This window comes from Tenebrio molitor, chromosome 5, assembly GCF_963966145.1.
Source record: "Tenebrio molitor chromosome 5, icTenMoli1.1, whole genome shotgun sequence".
NCBI lineage: Eukaryota > Metazoa > Arthropoda > Insecta > Coleoptera > Tenebrionidae > Tenebrio > Tenebrio molitor.
The window spans coordinates 8,583,382-8,602,113 of NC_091050.1; the positions used below are offsets into that span (position 1 = coordinate 8,583,382).

The 18,732-nt window shown below is 33.3% G+C and overlaps 3 protein-coding genes, 1 long non-coding RNA gene and 1 pseudogene across 4 annotated transcripts; all 5 read right to left on the reverse strand.

Annotated features, from left to right (window-relative positions):
• Nucleotides 1–415: 415 nt before the first annotated feature.
• LOC138131530 (uncharacterized) lies at nucleotides 416–1,736 on the reverse strand. Its single transcript, XR_011159837.1, has 3 exons — nucleotides 796–1,736; nucleotides 587–741; nucleotides 416–535 (listed from the first exon to the last, which is right to left on the reverse strand). It is a non-coding gene; the product is annotated as an uncharacterized lncRNA (long non-coding RNA).
• A 514-nt stretch (nucleotides 1,737–2,250) lies between these two features.
• Nucleotides 2,251–3,246, reverse strand: LOC138130275 (gustatory receptor for sugar taste 64f-like). Its single transcript, XM_069046712.1, has 4 exons — nucleotides 3,211–3,246; nucleotides 2,583–2,900; nucleotides 2,442–2,531; nucleotides 2,251–2,379 (listed from the first exon to the last, which is right to left on the reverse strand). The coding sequence occupies exons 1-4, from the start codon at nucleotides 3,244–3,246 to the stop codon at nucleotides 2,251–2,253; spliced, it is 573 nt and encodes a 190-aa protein (XP_068902813.1).
• Nucleotides 3,247–4,947: 1,701 nt separating this feature from the next.
• On the reverse strand, nucleotides 4,948–5,668 carry LOC138130276 (gustatory receptor for sugar taste 64f-like). The gene is made up of 4 exons (XM_069046713.1): nucleotides 5,624–5,668; nucleotides 5,261–5,578; nucleotides 5,116–5,205; nucleotides 4,948–5,067 (listed from the first exon to the last, which is right to left on the reverse strand). Exons 1-4 carry the CDS (start codon nucleotides 5,666–5,668, stop codon nucleotides 4,948–4,950), a joined length of 573 nt encoding a protein of 190 aa, XP_068902814.1.
• A 1,408-nt stretch (nucleotides 5,669–7,076) lies between these two features.
• On the reverse strand, nucleotides 7,077–13,554 carry LOC138130277 (gustatory receptor 5a for trehalose-like). The gene is made up of 9 exons (XM_069046714.1): nucleotides 13,220–13,554; nucleotides 12,853–13,170; nucleotides 12,714–12,803; nucleotides 12,559–12,662; nucleotides 8,691–9,140; nucleotides 8,282–8,345; nucleotides 7,918–8,235; nucleotides 7,774–7,863; nucleotides 7,077–7,715 (listed from the first exon to the last, which is right to left on the reverse strand). Exons 1-9 carry the CDS (start codon nucleotides 13,406–13,408, stop codon nucleotides 7,611–7,613), a joined length of 1,728 nt encoding a protein of 575 aa, XP_068902815.1. The 5' UTR covers nucleotides 13,409–13,554; the 3' UTR covers nucleotides 7,077–7,610.
• A 3,341-nt stretch (nucleotides 13,555–16,895) lies between these two features.
• LOC138130278 (gustatory receptor for sugar taste 64e-like) lies at nucleotides 16,896–18,550 on the reverse strand (annotated as a pseudogene).
• Between the last annotated feature and the right edge of the window lie 182 nt (nucleotides 18,551–18,732).

Consider the following 18,732-nt stretch of genomic DNA (forward strand, 5'->3'; position numbering starts at 1 on the left):
ATACCAAATTAACATCATATGAGGAGATTTCTAACGACGTACCTCTATATTGCAAAAATTTGCTTGAACGAGTGTCAAATTCGGCAAAATCTTTTTGTATTCTTCGTTGATGAGAGAACCGCAGCAACATACACTGACAAGTCTCACCACCAATAAAGTGAAAGAAAATATGAAATAAGCCGGACTTAAGATCATATTGGCATTTTGGAATGCAGTGAGAAGTTGCATCAAAATGTAAAATATGTTCAAACAGAAACAAAATATTATTAAATTTGATATTTTGTCGTTGACATTATTCAGGAGTTTGCAAATTTGATTGAATTCCTCACGAATAATTTTCCAGGCCGTTATGGACTTTACCTATAAAAACTTTACCATTGTGCTTGTTTAAATCTAGAAAATCACTCACTTTATGTTTGATTAGATGTTCGGTTTTAACAACGATTTGTTTCATTCTCATTGCGAGCCCCGTTGTGATTAGTATCAGAAACACTGCTATGTACGAACAAGAAAAACTGCATTGAAAATTTGCAACCTGAAATATGAATGACTCTAGAGTTTTGGTAGTTAAATAAACAATACTCACTTCTAGTACTATGCCCTTCCACAAGGAAAAACTAGTTCTTTCAAAAATTTGTGGAAAAGAAATATAAACAAAATATTGTTGTATAACATCCTCGACTGTTTTCGCATTGATCGTTGAAAATGATATTTTGAAACCTACAATGCTAATATATTCAACTGAAATAAAATCTGAATTATTTAACGAAAATGGTACTTTATTTGACAATGTACTTGTCGCTAGAGATAAAAAACTCGCTGTGATCAAATTAAACTTTGACTTCATTTTTGTCGTCATTCCGAAGTTTTTCATACTGCACTCGAGCTCGTGCCATTCTTCCATTAGTTGCGGCCACGCTTTTGCTAATTGAAAGAAAAATAATCCAGGAAACAATCCACACATATAGTAAAAGGTACCACCTAAAATACAGAATCCCATTCACAAGCAGAACTATTTCTGACTGTAATTTTACTAATAATGAGGCGAATCAGTGATGGCAGCAGCCTATGAAGTTTCAGTTTGAGTAATCATTTATCACAGAGAAATATCATGAATGTCAAAAAAAGAAAAAACTCTTTCTCTTGTCAATAATTATCACATTCAGCAGAAAAACGTTCCAGAAATTCTTCAAAACAAGCTTGAACAAAATAAAACCATTCTCCATTTTCTAGTTTCACACCGTTGAGAAAATATGATTTCAAAAAGTAGTGACTTGTGTTCAGTAGTTAACTTTAAAACTCTCTGAGAACTTGACAAGCATTTTTCGCACAGAGAGATGCGGAAAAAATTCATAGGTCGCTTCCTATCAGGTTCTTTTTTGTTCTCTATGTGAAACACTCACTTAGTCCCATCAAAGAGGCAGATTCGATTAATGTACATAGCGTACTTGTAAGCAACAAACATTGGATAGCTATGGAGAATAAAGAATATGCGGTTAACAGCGACAACCAAGAAAATTTTAAAGATTTATGTGACCGTTTTAATACACCTTGGACCGGAAAAAATCCAAAAATCTGACTCCATGCAAGTGACAAACGCATGGACGAATGTATGTTATCAACAGATTTTTGATTTTCAATTACCCAATAATCAATATTATGATTTCTCATAATGTACTCGTACGAGTATACTGTTTTGACTGAATAAGCTAATCAAACTACATTCAGTGTTGAACATGTGAAGAGGATAAATAATATCAGATATTGATCTATGTTTCAAATATGTTATATATTGACAAAAACAAAGATAATTGTGTAATTTGTTTTTTGAACATAGAGTACAAACGTAGTAAATTGTACTACGATTTATCCTTGGTTTAGTTAATTTATTAAATAAAAAATTCGCGTTATAATCTATTAAGATTTTTTTCTAATGAACCTGGGTTTAAAAAGACGTGTAGTGCGTCTTTGGTATTGGGTGTTCATTTAAATTTCTCCTCAAAGTTAGCGTTGAAGAGGCGATTGTGAACGCACCACTCGTCAGTCTGAATGGTAAAAAAATACAAACAACGCAAAAAGTGAGGTTAGTGTTAAACAGCTGATTAGTCATGTGTAATCCGTGGTGAGTTCACAATAGACTCTTCAACCTCTACTTTAAGGATAAATAAACATATACATATAAACATGTGTATTTTATTATAAACATAATAAACACAAAAATTAGAATTTTTGCAACAGATATTAGTTAGATTAATTATTATTAACTGTGCTATTCCATTGTGGTTTACAAATATTATCTTTAAAATCCTCATTACTTTGAAGTAATTGCGCATTGAACTGCATTAGAACTAATTCGTAAGTTACTATGGCTCCAGCAATCTAAAATAAATGGTTCAAATTCGCCTAAACCTGTCTGAAGGTACATTATTTTTTATACGCACTTGCAATATTAATCCTTTAGTTATCTTGAAAAAATTCTTGCCAGTAATAATAAGATTACTTTTAATGACTTGATCGATGAAGCGTTCCACCTGAAATAAATATTTCATGACCAACACAAAAAGAAAACTGTGTCAGCTTACTTCAGCATTGTATACAGAGGAAGGAACAGAAAACAGCAAGGGCAAAATTTTTTTGCTCTCTTCATTTATCCAAGATCCGTAGAAGGATACACTGACTAGTCGCGTGATCAAAAATCCGAACGATATGAAATAGTAAACCTTTCTTAAAGTACTCTTCAACTGTCGTACACTTCCAAAAAGCTGAATCAAGATGAAGTACAAATTAGTACCGTACGACACCAGTACAATATAGGACAACTTGTTGTCTAAGAAAGAACATAATTTACAAAGTGTGTAGTGCTCTTCGCGCATCTTTTTCCAACATCTCGGATTTTTCGTCTAGAAATTTTCGATGTTTATTTCAAAAAAATAGTAAGTACCAAATACAAACTTGGGATCTTAAGAGAAGTTCCAATTTCGTAACAAACTGTTTAAGTCTAAAGACAAAAGCGGTACTCATCAAAATTATAAAAACGTCTGTATAAGTCCAAGAAAAGGTGGTTCTTAGGACGATCATTTGCAAAAACAGAGCTTTCCACAAAGCATAACCAGTCCAATAAAACACGTGAAAATAAAGTTTTGTGAAAAAATTTCTCAAGCCTTCTTCCACAGATTCGCATGTCCAGGTAATTTGTATGATGAGGTAAACCTGAACTAAAATATGTTCCACTGAAAACGCTAACATGTTTAAGAAAAATTGACTGTAGATATAGATTGCACCTGCAGCAATCAGCAAAAATGTGACAGTGAGAATTTTTAATTTTCTTTTCAAACCAGTACTTATTCCGACAGTTCCCATAGTGATCTCAAGGTCATGCCATTTGTCCATGAACTGTGGCCAATCCTTTGCCAGTTTAAAAAAGAGCAGGTTAGAAAACAAGCCGGAAACATTAAATAGTACGTCTGCTAAAAATGTCCAATTTAAAATTTACAAACGAGTAGTAGATAAAAGTCGACACTTACTAATTCCTTCTAAAGAAGAATCAAGAGTTACAGCTTTCCAAATAACAACAATCAATACAAAGCAAAGGAGAAATAAGCAGATCAACGAATATAAAGTTTTAAAAGCGCACCAAGAGAATTTCAAGGCTCTATGATCAGGACTTCTTAGGCCTCCCAACGGGAAAAATCCGAATATTTGTAGCAAAACTAACGAAAATCTGAGGGAAGGGTGTATATTGATCAGATCTGTTCTGTTTGTTATTCCTTTTGGTCCGCTCATTATAACTTGCTTGCTAATGCATGAGTCGATACCGTGAAAAGCTGCTGAGCTTTGTTAAGTGTGTATTTACGACTATGTGTGATGTCAACTCGTCAGAAAATTTACTTCGAGGCAATGTAAGGAAACTGAAATAAACGCACATTGTGTGTGTTGTGTTTGTGATTACTGATTACTTAATAAATGAATCGATTTATTTTTCTGTTGAACAAAAACAATTCAAAAACAACTAATTTCAACGTTCAAGCTTTTCTTAGAATACAGAAATAATGTTTACTTGAATGTCGTGACAATATTACGTATCGCATTGAAACATCGACACGATATCGTCAATAAAGGAATGATCACGTGAGGTAAATAATGATCTTGGAAATAAATTTAAATAGAAATATAAAAAAAGATCGTGCACTAAAAAATGGAAAATAATTTCAGTTTGTACAATGTGGAAATATATTGGGTGTTCATTTAAATTTCTCCTCAAAGTTGGCGTTGAAGAGTCGATTGTGAACGCACCACTCGTCAGTCTGCATAGTAAAAAACCAAACAACATAAAAAGTTAGGTCAGCTGATCCGTGATCTGTAATTCGTGGTGCGTTCACAATCGACTCTTCAGCGCCAACTTTGAGGATAAATAAACACCCGATATGTGCAAGGAATACCTAATGCAACGGAAGCAACGATTACCTACTTTTAGTTACCATATTGTCTTGTTTCTACCAAAAGTTATTACCTAATATTTTTATCCAAATGGAGTTAATAATAGTAGTTTATGCAACAAGTGCGTAAAGTAGTATTTTCCTTTAGGAAACCTGTACTAATGGTTGTAGAAAATATGTAAAAATAACAAAAAACACTGGTTTATTCCCTTCTTTAATAAAAAAAAAACCGATTTCTTGTGAATTATCAATTCAAACGTGGTTTTGGGATAACAAGGATTAAAATAGAAAATATTCTTGCGGTAAAACGTCGCAATAAAACACATGTTCCACAATATTACAAGTAATTTAAATGAGAGAAATCGTTTTACCAAAGGTAATGTCTTCGTTAAGATATTGCGTTACAAGGACGTTAAAAAATAATATTATTTGTGATTTCTTGATTTTTTGCTACTGTACCATAAACGATAAGCCACGATAAACTGTATATCTACTCAGATCTGTAAATTATTTAACACAGCCAGTAAGAGCCATTGTCCAAAATGTGGTGCTGCATATTTTCAGGTTCTTGCAGCAAATAATTGTTGAACTGAATTAAGACTAATTCGTAGGCTACGATAGCGCCAGCAATCTAGAATAAAATAAATTAACGAAAATCAAAGCTGATGACAAGACAAACTTTCAAAATTAATCCTCGAGTAATTTGGAAAAAATTCTTTCCAGAAATTCCTACTGATTTATGAGTAATTTGATAAATCAATCTTTCAATCTAAAAGAAAACGAATTGAATCAGAACAAAGAGATAGTTAAATCAAAACCAGGACCTCGAAATTATAAACTACCGATGGTGTAGAAAGGAGTTGTCGCAGAATGTTTCGATTTTCGTCGTTGATAGAAGCTGCGCTTAAACTCACACAAATTAATCTTAATATAAGAAACACCAAAGACATAACAAAGTACATTCTCTGCAAAATATCGTTGATTGGTCTTAACGTATTAAACAGTTGTGCCAACAAAAAATATAAATTGCCGAAGAAAGACATCAGAACTAAATAAGATATTTTTTGGTCTAGTTGAAAACACAAGCGACACAGCCTGTGATGTTCTTCTCTGACATTTCTCCAAACCAGAATTGTTTTCACCTGCAAAAAAGGTTAACCAAAGTAGATAGTGGAGTTTTGGGTTACCTTCGACGCTATTAAAGCTTCAATTTTAGCTCTAGATTGATTCATTCTTACGGCAAAAGCTTGACTGATCAGTATTATAAAAGTGTCGATGTAAATCCAGCAGAAGGTTATTTGAAAATTTGTCACCTGGTCATTTGCAATATTAGTAATGGCAGTAAACGTACAATAAGCTACCTGAAAAATTGCAGCTTTCCACAATGAATAATCAAGGGGCCCGTCAAAAATAAACGGAAAGGATGCGTTGACGTAATAGTGGCGAATCCCATCAGAAAGAGTTTTACTGCATTTTATGGAGTCCACAAGTCTGTAGCTTTCTAGAGGAATGTGATCAACTAAAATAAAACCGACTTGTAACTATAATAACGTAATAAGATTGTTAATAAACCTAAGAAACCGAGAGTGAACCAACCCAAAATTAAGTTGATTTTTCTTTTTGTGTTGGTGCTAATTCCAAAATTCCCCATTGCGATCTCGACGCTGTGCCAATCTTTCATAAACTGAGGCCACTCCTTGGCCAGTTTTATGAAAAACACACTAGAGAAAACGGGACAAATCAAATAAATGAAGCAATCTAAAAACATCTTACATTATTGGAGTAAAGTATACAAACGAAAAAAATTACTCATCTGCAAAATGTTTATTTCAACAGTGACCATTCTGTACAACTGACAGACTGCTGAGAAAACTGTCATCAGAAAAGTAAAACACGCATATACGGTTTTAATTGAAATCCAGGAAAATTTCAAAGAGCCAGGACTAGACGAAGTTACTCCATGGAGCGGAAAAAATCCAAAAAATTGAGCCACGAGCATCGCATTTTTTAGCGCAAATTGGATATTGTTGTCATCCAGGACGGGGGGTGTATCAGCAGCTTTTACTGTTACTTTCATTGTGTTGAAATAAATGTCTGGTAGAGATTTTAGGTCTCGGCGATGGCAGAAATTAAAATAAAATTTATTACGCATGGTGTCAGTTCCTAACTAACTGTTGCTTTGGACATGTCTAAATATTATTGTTTTTGTTTTGAAATCTCATTCAACTATCATTCTCAATAGCTGTATTAACAGTTCTTGATGTGTGATTGATCACACAATAATTTTCGATGACAGGTTTTCACTAATCAAAACATGTTCAAGGCGAAACCTCAGCAACTCACCACTAATAAGAAAACAAATATTGTTGTAATAACAACTCACACATTCACTGAACTAGGTATATTTTGGTAAATATTAAATATTGATTTAAAAAACTAAGAAATTAAAATCTGGAAAACTGACGAATAATAGATTTGTTTATCTTTTCACTAAACAAATAAAAAATAATTCGTTATTGCGTATGTATATTTTTTATTTAACGCTCTAAAGGTACTTCAATTTTTTTTAACCATCTAAAAATAAATCTGTATGTAAGAGGTGACCTCTTACATACAGATTTATTTTTGGGTATGAAAAGAAACTGTTAGTTATTCTTTCTCTTTCTGACAAGTAAAAAATAAGACATATAACAGAGACATGTTATATTTCATTACCAAACAGGTGTCAATGTTTCGAGAAAATTAAAAGACGACAAGAATGATTTGATTTCAATAATGATATGATATGATTTCCATTTTTATTCTCGTTATACATAAATTACATTTTTCTACTTTGCGTTTATAACAAAGCTATTACAGCACCCAAAAGAGTGCGTTAATAGCTGATTTGAGTGCTGTAATAGACTAGTACAATCTACATTTTCAAGGTTGGTAACTTTCAGTGTCAAATATCAAATGCCAAACATCAAATCACGCTAAACAAACGATATAACAATAACTTCAAATTGAACTTTCAAATGTTCCACGGTAATATTTGTGTTACCAACCACCATAAAATTCCCCAAATTTTAAACCTGCGATTTTTCATTTGAAAAAGGCGCAAAATATAAAAAATAGAATATGATTGCATTTTGTAGCACCTACATCTATACTATTTTCTAACTTCACTGCAAATTAGACATACACAGGACAAGATCCTGTATCTTCTGGAGTACTTGTCAATAAACTGTCGTTAAACTGAATCAACACCAATTCATAAGTCACGATCGCTCCTGCAATCTGCAACGAGTAGAAACGTGTTTATTTATTTTTCAAATTTAATTAAATTAAAACTTACGCTCAGGATCAGCCCTCTAGTAATGCTGAAAAAATTTTTACCAGTAATTGCCACCTCGGATGTGCCGATCTGCTGAATAAATCTTTGAATCTGAAATCGTTCCAATAAAAATTACCACACATTTGCAGAACTCTAAGATTTTACCTCCAAATTATAGACATTGGACGGCACCGAATTTAAAATTAGAATCGGTTTGGTGCTTTCGTCGTTGACTTTAGCACCAAACAAACACAAGCAAACTGTTCGAAGGATTAGCAGACCGAAGGACCAATAAAAGTACAATCGCTCCAAATCGTTTCTCATCTGTTTTAAACTGTTGAAGAGTTGGACCAAGATAAAGAATAAGTCTGAAGCAAACGTTAGAAGAACTATGTAGGAGATCACTTCGTCTACTCTTCTGCAAAGTCTGCAGAGCCTGTTGTAGTCCTCTCGCAAGTTTTTCCAAATGATTTCAGTGTCGATCTGCAAAGAATGATAAATTTGTTGTCTCTGGAGTGATTTGGTCTACCTTTGCGTCAGCGACTGATTGGATTCTGGCGGTTATTTGACTGAATCTGCAGGCCAGAGCTGTACTGATTAACATAACGAATAAATCATTATAAGTCCAAATAAAAGTTAACTGAAAATTTATCAGTTGCAAGACAATGCCTTTAATAACGTCGTAATCTAGTAATGTAAAAATGTGGGAATAAGACATGTTGCCGAAAAAGTAAGTAAACGCATCAGCGGTACTGTTGTTACACTCCAGTGACAAGACTAGTTTATTGCTTTGGACCAAGATGTATTCAACTGAAAGAACGTTGACATGAAAAAGGAATCAGTTCGGGGAGTTTGTCTTACTTAGAGCCATCGTCACAAAAACTACCAACAAAATGTTTAATTTCCTGTTAAGCCCAGCTGGCCAACCATAACTCAACATTGACAGTTCAACAGTGCCCCAGTCTTTCATCAAAACGGGCCAGTTCCTCGCCAGATTCAGAAACAAACACCCAGCAATAACTCCAGAAAAGTTGAAGAAAAATCGATTCGCCTCCATCAGATCTAGACCTTTCGCAAATATTTTGTACAGCTGCATGCCAGAGATGAAAGTCGCCCCTAGAATAGTCAAGACCGTGTACCCCACTCGTGCTGATTTCCACGTGAAGTGCAACGACCGGAAGTCCGGCCCTAGGATCCCTTGCGCCGGTAAAAATCCAAAAACCTGTGCCAGAATCAACATCTTGCTGAAGGATTTGTGCGAGTTATGGTTCTCCAAAGAAGTTTTCACTTTCGGCAACGTGGCACTTTCTCGGTTCACGGGCGTCATGGGTTTTTCCATTTTGCTGGTTTTGTCTAATGGTTCTATTTTCATGGTAGTAGGCGAATGACTAGAGTGGAAAAGTTTATACATAGCGTTAATCAGTTCTCAAATCGATTTATGTTTGAAACAGTTTTTTAGCTGTTTTTAAGGAATGCGATAATGTTAAATGGGTTGGTCACTTAAGTGTATCGTACCTTATATAAAACTTAATTTATAATAGATGAGGTGTTGTTAGGTTAGTAATGAAGAGTGCGGTTACACAGTGTTATTTGATGTTTCCTTATCGCACAAAATCGATCAACAAGGAAAATAAAAAGCAAAAAAATATTTGTACACTTAGTTTGTATATAAGTACAGGCTGTCCCAAAAGTACCGTATTTCCTTGAAGCTATGTTATTTAAGGAAGTGGTAGAGAGCTGGAAAAATATTTTTCAAAAAATCCTGACCCTCTATCTAGGAAATATACGCAATTTGAAAAAATAAAAAAGACAACGCTATAACTAGAATTACCGCTACCTAGAAATACGTCATATCATTGTATATACTTAGGCAACCATTTTGATGAGCTTCAGGTAACACAACAATCAAACACTCCAACAATAACAGCTCTTTCATGGAGTGACAATCCGTCGTTGTCACCTCAATTAGGTGCACTGGCTATGTTGCCGTCTAGTTCCAAATGTTGAAGTGAAGATTTTATTAATGATTTGAAACCCCAATGACAATACTTCTTTCATTGTTTTTTATCTCAAACTCTTCAAAGCGTTGAGTTTTACACCCAAAATAAATATTTTGGTATGAACGAAGCTCGTTTATTTCTAAATTTTGACTTTAATTGTGGAGTCTTTAGAGTCCCATTTCTTAAAAAATAAAAGATATTGATCGTTTTAAAATATTTTTTATAATTTGCGTCTCTAATAGGTCTATTATTGTATTCAAAGCACTCGTAGTGGCGCACTCGTCCCATAGAAAACTCTCCTACGGCTCGTTTTCTACACTTGGGACTCGTGCGCCAAATCAATCAACCCCAAATCAACTCGTTCTTTAATATACTATTTCCGCACTCCATGACACTTCTAGATAGTGCACCTTTAAGGAAATGCAGTACTTTTGGGACAGCCCTTATAATTCAGCAGAGCTTTCAAAACAGTTTAATTTGTTTTCATGACAATTTCATTGTTAAAATTTCCGACGATCAATATGAAGATAGAGAATAATAGCTCACAAAATAAATATTTATTTATTGATGTAACCACATAATTTATGATGATTTATGATAAATCAGAAAATAAATTGTTACATCGAATTTCTGCAAGTTTAAAAAGGTTAAATTAATAAATATTACAGGTACATTTCTGTTATATCGCTTTCTTGATAAGAAGGATTGAAGTTTTAATGAATGAAGAATTTAAAAGGCTTTCACACGTCTTTCAACATTAGATCAACTTATAATATTTCCGGTTAGGAAATTTAAAATCAAGGATATGTGTTGATAGATGTTTTTTTGTTTATTTGAGTAAAATTCCGCAGTGTAAAAATCTTAAAGTGACAGGAGTATTTTTTGCGTCCCTGTAAAAAGTAGTACATCCATATACAGCGTGATATTTAAAGTTGTACAGATATTTTAACCACGAGCTACTAGGCTTCATGTAGAACTCGGAAAAAATATCTAAAAAATTCTATGTCAAAAAATAAAATGACATTTATTTTTTGAGCTACAATTTTTTGTAATTGCTTTTAGTCTTCTACGTTGTCAAACAACCTCGTAGGTAAAATTTCGGCACATTTTAAAAATACAGCCTGTATATCATATTTTATAAACCGTACACCAATGCGGTTTTCTTGTTTTAAAGCTTATTTCCTCTAGGTTACTTCGCATTGGCGTACATTTTATAAAACATGATATACATGATATACAACATGAATTTTTTAAATATTTTTCCGAGTTCTACATGAAGCCAGTAGCTCTTGATTAAAATATCTGCACAACTTTCAAAATCACCCTGTATATATTTGGCAAGAAATAAAACAACATATAAAAACAATTGCGATATACTCGTACATATCTGCAAATGAGTTTAATGTTTTTTGTAAATGTGAAGATATAAATTAAACTTTATTTTCATTAGGCTAAAATGTAAAGCCATTGTAGTAAATACTCGTAAAATTAAACAGGTTTCACGTGTATTACACTTTATATTGGGAAAGTGCATAATACAATAAGAAAATCAAAAAATATTAAATCTAAAGATACTTATTATTATACATATAACAAAAGGTTGCAAAATTGTTTTTCAATTTTATTTTCTAAAAATACCATGTAAAATGCGTTCACGTTGTTTGGACATAATGGGAGACCATGGAAATTTTGTATTTAACTTGGTAATAAAGCTGAATTAAATTTGAGGTTATAAATAGCGTCGATGTCTAATGCATTGTTGTCAGTTTTACTAGTTTGCAATAGAAGAATACTCAGACATCGCGGGAAATTCAGTTCATTCATATCAGGCACTTTGGTGACGGAAATCAAACAGTGTGTCCAACGTTAAAAAAATAAATCATGGCCTCCCGTTATGTCAAAACAACGTAAGCAATACATACATTTTTGATGTTTTGTTAAATACAAAAGGGTATATGGAGCGGTTTCTCTCGATATACTTTAATCTTAGTCAGATACTTAAAAAAAGTAAAAAACAATTGACGGAATGTAAAACATTAAAATTTCATTTGAAACATATTCACATTATCTGAAGACAAATCAGTAACAATTTTTGTAACAATGTACTGTACCTACAGAACAGCGGCACGGTTACAGATACTCATTCATATAGGAACCACTCTCAAACCAAAACCACTTACTGAATCTGTGCACACATGTGTCGAACGATCGAATTAATTTCTAATCGAGCCATCCATGGATTTGAAACTGTATATCTTTTGCGGTTAATATGTCGAGATCTAACCTGTGTTTCAAGCTATGTTTATTGGAGCGTAGAGTTCAAGTAACGACATACGATTTTGGATTCATGGACAAATTAATTTGATCGCTCTTTACAATTAATTCTATCGAGCGTTCAAATTAAATCCTGGAGTGGGAAGGCGTTGGAAACCGTCAATTGTTTTGCTTTTCTAAAGTGTAAATTGGCAGTTGTAACTAGAGCATGTTGACAGCTAACCTAAAATCTACAAACAAAAATTCTTTCTGTTTTTTTCTTTGCAATGTTTTACTCTAAAAATAGAAATTCTATTCTCAAGGCAAATATCTAAGGGCGCCCTTTGCTGAAAACATTCATGTGCCGATTAAACATAAACAATTGTCATTCTTGGCGGGAAATTCAAACTTTGTACTCTTCCAAATAGTTTACTTTTTCAAAACTGGCTCAGCCCAGGTTTTCATTTTGAACCCATGATCTTTGTTACTTTATGACAGTTGAGATGTTATTTTTTAAACCTGTAATATATTATTTTCTAATTTCACCGTGAACTAAACGTAATCAGGACAACGTCCTGTACTTTCTGGAGCACCATTCAACGCATTGCCGTTAAACTGAACCAACACCAACTCATAAGTCACTATCGCTCCTGCAATCTGAACCGAACAATAATTTTATTATTTAATTTTCTAATTCATCACACTTACGCTTAAGATCAGTCCTTTAGTAATGCTAAAAATATTTTTACCGGTAATTGCAACCGGTGTTGAGGCAATCTGTTGAATTAATCTTTGAATCTGAAATCATTTGAATAAAATTTAACACACATTTGCAAAAGAATTTCACCTCTATATTGTAAATATCGGACGGCACCGAGTTTAAGATGGGAAGTGGTTTTATACTCTCGTCGTTGACTTTAGCACCAATCAAACACAAGCAAACTGTCCGAAGGATTAATAAACCAAAGGACCAATAAAAGTAGAAGCGCTCCCAGTTATTTCTCATTCGTTTTAAACTGCTACATAGTTGGACTAAGATAAAAAACAAGTCTGAGGCAAATGCTAGAAGAACAATGTAAGAGATTTGTTCGTCTAGTGCTTTGCAAAATCTGCAGAGTTTGTCGTAGTCTTCTCGAAGTTTTTTCCAGGTGATTTCATTGCCAACCTGGAAAGTAAATTAGAAATTTATAGTCTCTGGTGTAATTGTCAGATACCTTTGCATCTGAGACTGATTGAATTTTGGTAGTTATTTGTCTGAATCTGTATGCTAGGGCTGTACTTAGGAACATGATGAATAAATCGTTGTAAGTCCAAATGAAAGTTAATTGCAAGTTTATCCCTTCTAAGATCAAGCCTTTGACGATGTCGTAATCCATCAACATAAAAATGTGGGAATAAGACATGTTTCTGAAGAAGTAAGTGATGGCGTCGGCAGTAGTGTTGTTGCATTCTAGTGACAACACTAATTTATCAGTTTGGCCCAAAATGTATTCAACTGAAATGATGTTAAAGTAAAGAAATGTCAAAAGTGGACTTTGCCTTACTTAGAGCGGCCCCCATAAAAACTGCCACCAAAATGTTCAATTTCCTGTTAAGTACAGCGGGCCAACCATAATTCAACATTGACAAATCAACCGTGCTCCAATTTTTCATCAAAACGGGCCAATTTTTTGCCAGATTTAAAAACAAGCATCCAGAAATCAGCCCAGAAAAATTGATGGAAAATCGAAATGCTTCCCTCAGATCCAGACCTTTACCAACAATTTTGTAAAGTTGCATGACGGTGATGAAAGTTGATCCCAAAATGGTCAAAACTGCGTACACCACACGTACTGATTTCCACGTGAAATTCAACGACCGAAAATCCGGTCCTGATATCCCTTGGACCGGAAAAAATCCAAAAGTTTGCACCAGAATCAACATCTTGCTGAAAGATGTGTGCGAGTTATACTTCTCTAGAAATCTTTTCTCTTTTGGCAACGTAAGGATTTTGAGGTTGGTGGTCCTTGTGGTTTTCATGGTGATGGGCAAACAACTGAAGTGTTGTGGTTTATATCGTTTATCTTGTCATACAATATCAGCTAACAAAACAAACATCCTACTATTAATTGTTGTTTTAATCACAGGTGTGCGACTTTTCCACTAAAATGGAAAGTAGTGCATATATTATTTAGTTAACTAGTTTAGAGTGTTAGATTCATATATTTTATCGTCAATTTCATTGGTATAACAAACTTCTTTTGCAATCAATATGAAAACAAAAGATAATCATTATTCATTATTCATTGTTGTTTATGAAATTTTCTTTGGAACTCCTAAAACCTAAAATACATGAACCTTTAGTGTTCAAATTTGATTTACATTTCAAATCAAATTCAGTAACAAAAATAGATTTTTATTTCACTGCAAGAATAGTACATTCTTCAATGAGCGTGTATTATTCAAGAGGATGAAAATTCCAACACAAGTAGGCGAGTGGTGAAATCGTCCGAGTGAATAATAGCCATTATACGCGAGTTGAAGACTATACTTTCTCCACGACTATACCAAGAGAAAACAATCTTTGAAAATTGAATTTAATTTGATTTTTAATATTTGACAATTAAAATTGTGCCTCGTTTAGCGGTTGTTACACGATGCGCAACTAGGTTTCAGGCTCGAGGCGAAGCCGAGAGCCTGATTAGTTGAGCACTGGAAAATACCAATCGTACGACATTTATTATTAGACTTTTCGGATGGCCGAATGTTTCATTTTGTGCTTTTGCAGATTTTTATGAACTAACAAGTGTCAAACTTTTGTCAATAAAAATTAAAGAAACACATTTATCGAAAAAATAATACATGTAAATGTGTTTTTACACTAAATTAAAGTAACGTGCTAACTGATCAAAAATAATATGATAGATTTTGAATAATAATGGATTAAAAGTAGCCCTCAAAAATCTCACATATCTCTATCTCAAAGATACGCCTGAAGACAAAATATAAAAATTTTGAGATTTAAATTAACATGTGATTAATTTTTTTTTTTCTTAATATACCTATATTAGGTCTGTTCATCTGTGAAGAAGGAGCTTTATTGTGGATTCTCGAAATTAAAACATTTTTAACACTGGTTTAAGAAATATGACGCTCAAGTTGTCATACAAAAATGTTTATGATAGATAACTGTAGCGTCGGCAAAGTTAAATCGGGTTAATCTTGATTACATTGTTATTTATCTGAAGAAAAAATAATATGATATTACAAATATTCGTATAATGAATTCTAACATTTTTATCAGTATATCGATTACCGACATGTTTCTACACATATCAATTTAACATTACATCTTATAAACAAATATGTATGTAATATTTAGTAATATGTACCAAAATTTTAACATAAACTTTCATCAAAACTTTTGATATACTCATGGCCAATCTCACCGTCGCCGTCGTAAGGAGAGCTTAAAACCTTGGTTACAATTATTAAAATCGTAGCAACAATTGTTTTTAAGCTTAGTTTAAAATTAAGGAACGTCGGTGAAATGGACCATCACAAGTCTAGAATCAAATACATAATTGTATTCATAACACATTAGGGTGTTCGAACCTTAAAGATTTTTAATTACTATTTAGATTTTCCTATAGTATTTAATGCTTTTTAATTTAAAGATATTACAACTATTGAGGTTAAGTTTTTGTTGTGTCAGTTATTTGATAGTATTGAATGGAAGATCCAGTGTATTAATAACAATTTGTAAGGTGTTGTACAGTTGCGGACAATAAAAAACCGTACACTTTTTTTACATCGTACAATTTGGGTTTTTTTGATATTGTGATTTATGCCAACCGTCTAGAAATAGGTTAGGTGGTAGATGTCAGTTGATAGACGAATGGCACTAATGATTAATGGTGACATTACCTGACAAATTAGAGCCTCATTTAAGCAGCTAAATATTTGGCGAATTCTGAGCAAGAGTTGCACTATTTTTTTATTGTCCGCAACTGTACACATACATGGGTGAAAAGTTTAAAAACTTACCGTTGTTAACGAAGTATTACAGAATTCGTCACGTGTCTCATGCATAAAAATATTATAAAAATGTGCAAAATTAGAGCGTATGAAAATTGAATTAAAACATCACGCAATAATTGTGGATGTTTATAAAGAAAATTTGAATTTATAACTGATTGATCGGACAAAGTGTTTATCCTGATATAGGATGAAACGTGTTATATCTAGATTATTCAAATCAATAAATTCCACTGGATACTCCTGTTTTGGTTTTTTTAGGTAATATTCTCAACCTATCACACAACTTCAACAAATACTAAATAAATAAATGCTAATCATATACATATTTTTACATATCAGTTTTGATTTATAGGTCCTATTTGTTATCATAAATATAGTTATATCTAGATCTTTTGTAAGACTAGGTAATTGTTAAAACTGGTAAATGGTACTCTTTTTCTTTTATTCGTACCATTGCAAAATAGTACATTACATTTAATAAATCGACATAGACCATGGAGCCCATGTGGCATAGCGCTAATTAATCTTTTTCGGATGCTGACGGTGCATGACAACGTATCAGCACTGTCAACCGTTGAAGGTGTTGACAGTTGCCTAGGCAAGAAAAATGAGCATGTAGGAGTTTTCACTTAAAAAATTACGTAAAAAACTGATCATCTTTTTAGCTGCTATGCTTTGACATTTCCTTCAAATAAACATAACCTCACTTAGATCATCAATTTATTACCTAAATCATGAATTTAATTTTAAAACCATCATGTAGCACTAACAAAAGAAAACTCTTGGTTGGTTCAAGAAGAAATATGTAATTCACATAACTGCTTTGACATCTGGTGAGGCTACGTCATACGCTAATGAAAACAAAAAAGAGACCTTCCGACCAAAATTTCTTTGGCCACTCTTTATTTATTTTAATTGAAAATTTATAAATTATTGCGTCCATGTTATTCCCACAAGTTAACAGTTTTAAAAATAATTAACGAAAGACAGAAGTAAGATTTACATTTAAAGTTAAAGTTAAAAAATACAATTTTGGAATTACTTCGTATATTAGACGAAAGCGGGACAAGAGCCAGAATTATCTGAGGTATTTGTCAGCAAATTCCCATTAAACTGAATTAACACCAACTCATAAGTCACTATCGCTCCTGCAATCTGCAACCGATAACAACTTTCATGATTTATATATCCCCAATGTATCAAACTTACGCTCAAGATTAGACCTCTAGTAATGCTGAAAAAATTTTTACCGGTGATTGCCACCTCAATTGCAGCTATCTGCTGAATAAATCTTTGAATCTGAAGTCATTCAAATAAAATATACGTGACGGCTACACATTAATTTTACCTCTGAATTATAAACATCGGACGGCACAGAAGTTAAGATTAGAAGCGGCTTTGTACTCTCATCATTGACTTTAGCACCAAACAAACACAAGCAAACTGTCCGAAGGATTAACAAACCAAAGGACCAATAAAAATACAAGCGCTCCCAGTTACTCCTCATCTGTTTTAAACTGTTGAATAGTTGGACCAAGATAAAAAACAAGTCTGAGGCAAATGTTAAAAGAACTATATAAGAGATTTCTTCGTCTACGGTTCGGCAAAATTTACAAACTCTGTTGTAGTCTTCTCGAAGGTTTTTCCAAGTGACTTCACTGTCTGTCTGCAAAAAATGAGAAATGTATTGTCTCTGGGATCATTTTCAAATACCTTTGCATCGGCGACTGACTTAATTCTGGCAGTTATTTGCTTAAATCTGTAAGCTAGAGCTGTACTGATGAACATGACAAATAAATCATTATAAGTCCAAATGAAAGTTATCTGCAAATTTATCGCCTCGAAGATGAGACCCTTAACAACATCGTAATCCATCAACACAAAAATATGAGAAAAAGACATATTTTTGAAAAAGTAAGTAAAGGCATCGGCAGAACTGTTATTGCATCTTAGTGACAAATCAGCTTTATTGGTTTGACCAAAAATGTATTCAACTGAAATTACGATGAAATAAAAAGTGTCATCACGGGAGACTTTATCTTACTCAGAGCCGCCAGCATAAAAACCGTCAGCAAAATGTTTAATTTCCTGTTAAGTCCATCTGGCCAACCATAACTCAACATTGACAGCTCAAGCTTTTCCCACGCTTTCATCAAAGCCGGCCAGTTTTTCGCCAGATTTAGAAACACACACCCAGCAATTATTCCAGAACAATAGAAAAATAATCGATTCGCTTCATGCAGGTCGAAACTTTTACCAGATATTTTGTACAGCTGCATGACAGTGATGAAAGTGGTTCCCAGAATGGTCAAAACTGCATACATCACTCGTATTGACTTCCAGGAGAAGTGCGAGGACCGGAAGTCCGGTCCTGATATTCCTTGAACCGGCAAGAATCCAAAAATTTGTGCCAGAATCAATATCTTCCCAAAGGATTTATGCGAGTTATACTTCTCTGAAGAACTTTTCTCCTTTGGTAACGTGACTGTTTTTATGTTGACAGTCTTCATCAGTTTTTTTTCCATCTCGTTTTTGTTTAATTGTTATATTTTCATGCTGTGGGGTAGGCAAATTACAGTATAGAAATTAATGTCGTTTTACTTGTCGCACAAAATCAGTCAACAAGGCAAACACAATAATTGTTGTTTTAATCACTTTTGTACGACTTTGACACTGATATATTTGTATATTCAGGTTGTTTGGGCAG

Excerpts from the sequence above, each read along its gene's own strand:
- LOC138130277 (XM_069046714.1), bottom strand. The coding sequence starts at position 13,408 with ATGTCTTATTCCCACATTTTTATGTTGATGGATTACGACATCGTCAAA. Across the intron at positions 13,171-13,219 it reads AATCAGTCTCAGATGCAAAG|GTTGGCAATGAAATCACCTG; the intron begins GTATCTGACAAT and ends TTTACTTTCCAG. Across the intron at positions 12,663-12,713 it reads CTAAAGGACTGATCTTAAGC|ATTGCAGGAGCGATAGTGAC; the intron begins GTAAGTGTGATG and ends TGTTCGGTTCAG.
- LOC138130276 (XM_069046713.1), bottom strand. The coding sequence starts at position 5,668 with ATGAATCAATCTAGAGCTAAAATTGAAGCTTTAATAGCGTCGAAG. Across the intron at positions 5,206-5,260 it reads CGGTAGTTTATAATTTCGAG|ATTGAAAGATTGATTTATCA; the intron begins GTCCTGGTTTTG and ends GTTTTCTTTTAG. Across the intron at positions 5,068-5,115 it reads CTCGAGGATTAATTTTGAAA|ATTGCTGGCGCTATCGTAGC; the intron begins GTTTGTCTTGTC and ends ATTTTATTCTAG.
- LOC138130275 (XM_069046712.1), bottom strand. The coding sequence starts at position 3,246 with ATGTTAGCGTTTTCAGTGGAACATATTTTAGTTCAG. Across the intron at positions 2,532-2,582 it reads CCTCTGTATACAATGCTGAA|GTGGAACGCTTCATCGATCA; the intron begins GTAAGCTGACAC and ends TATTTATTTCAG. Across the intron at positions 2,380-2,441 it reads CTAAAGGATTAATATTGCAA|ATTGCTGGAGCCATAGTAAC; the intron begins GTGCGTATAAAA and ends CATTTATTTTAG.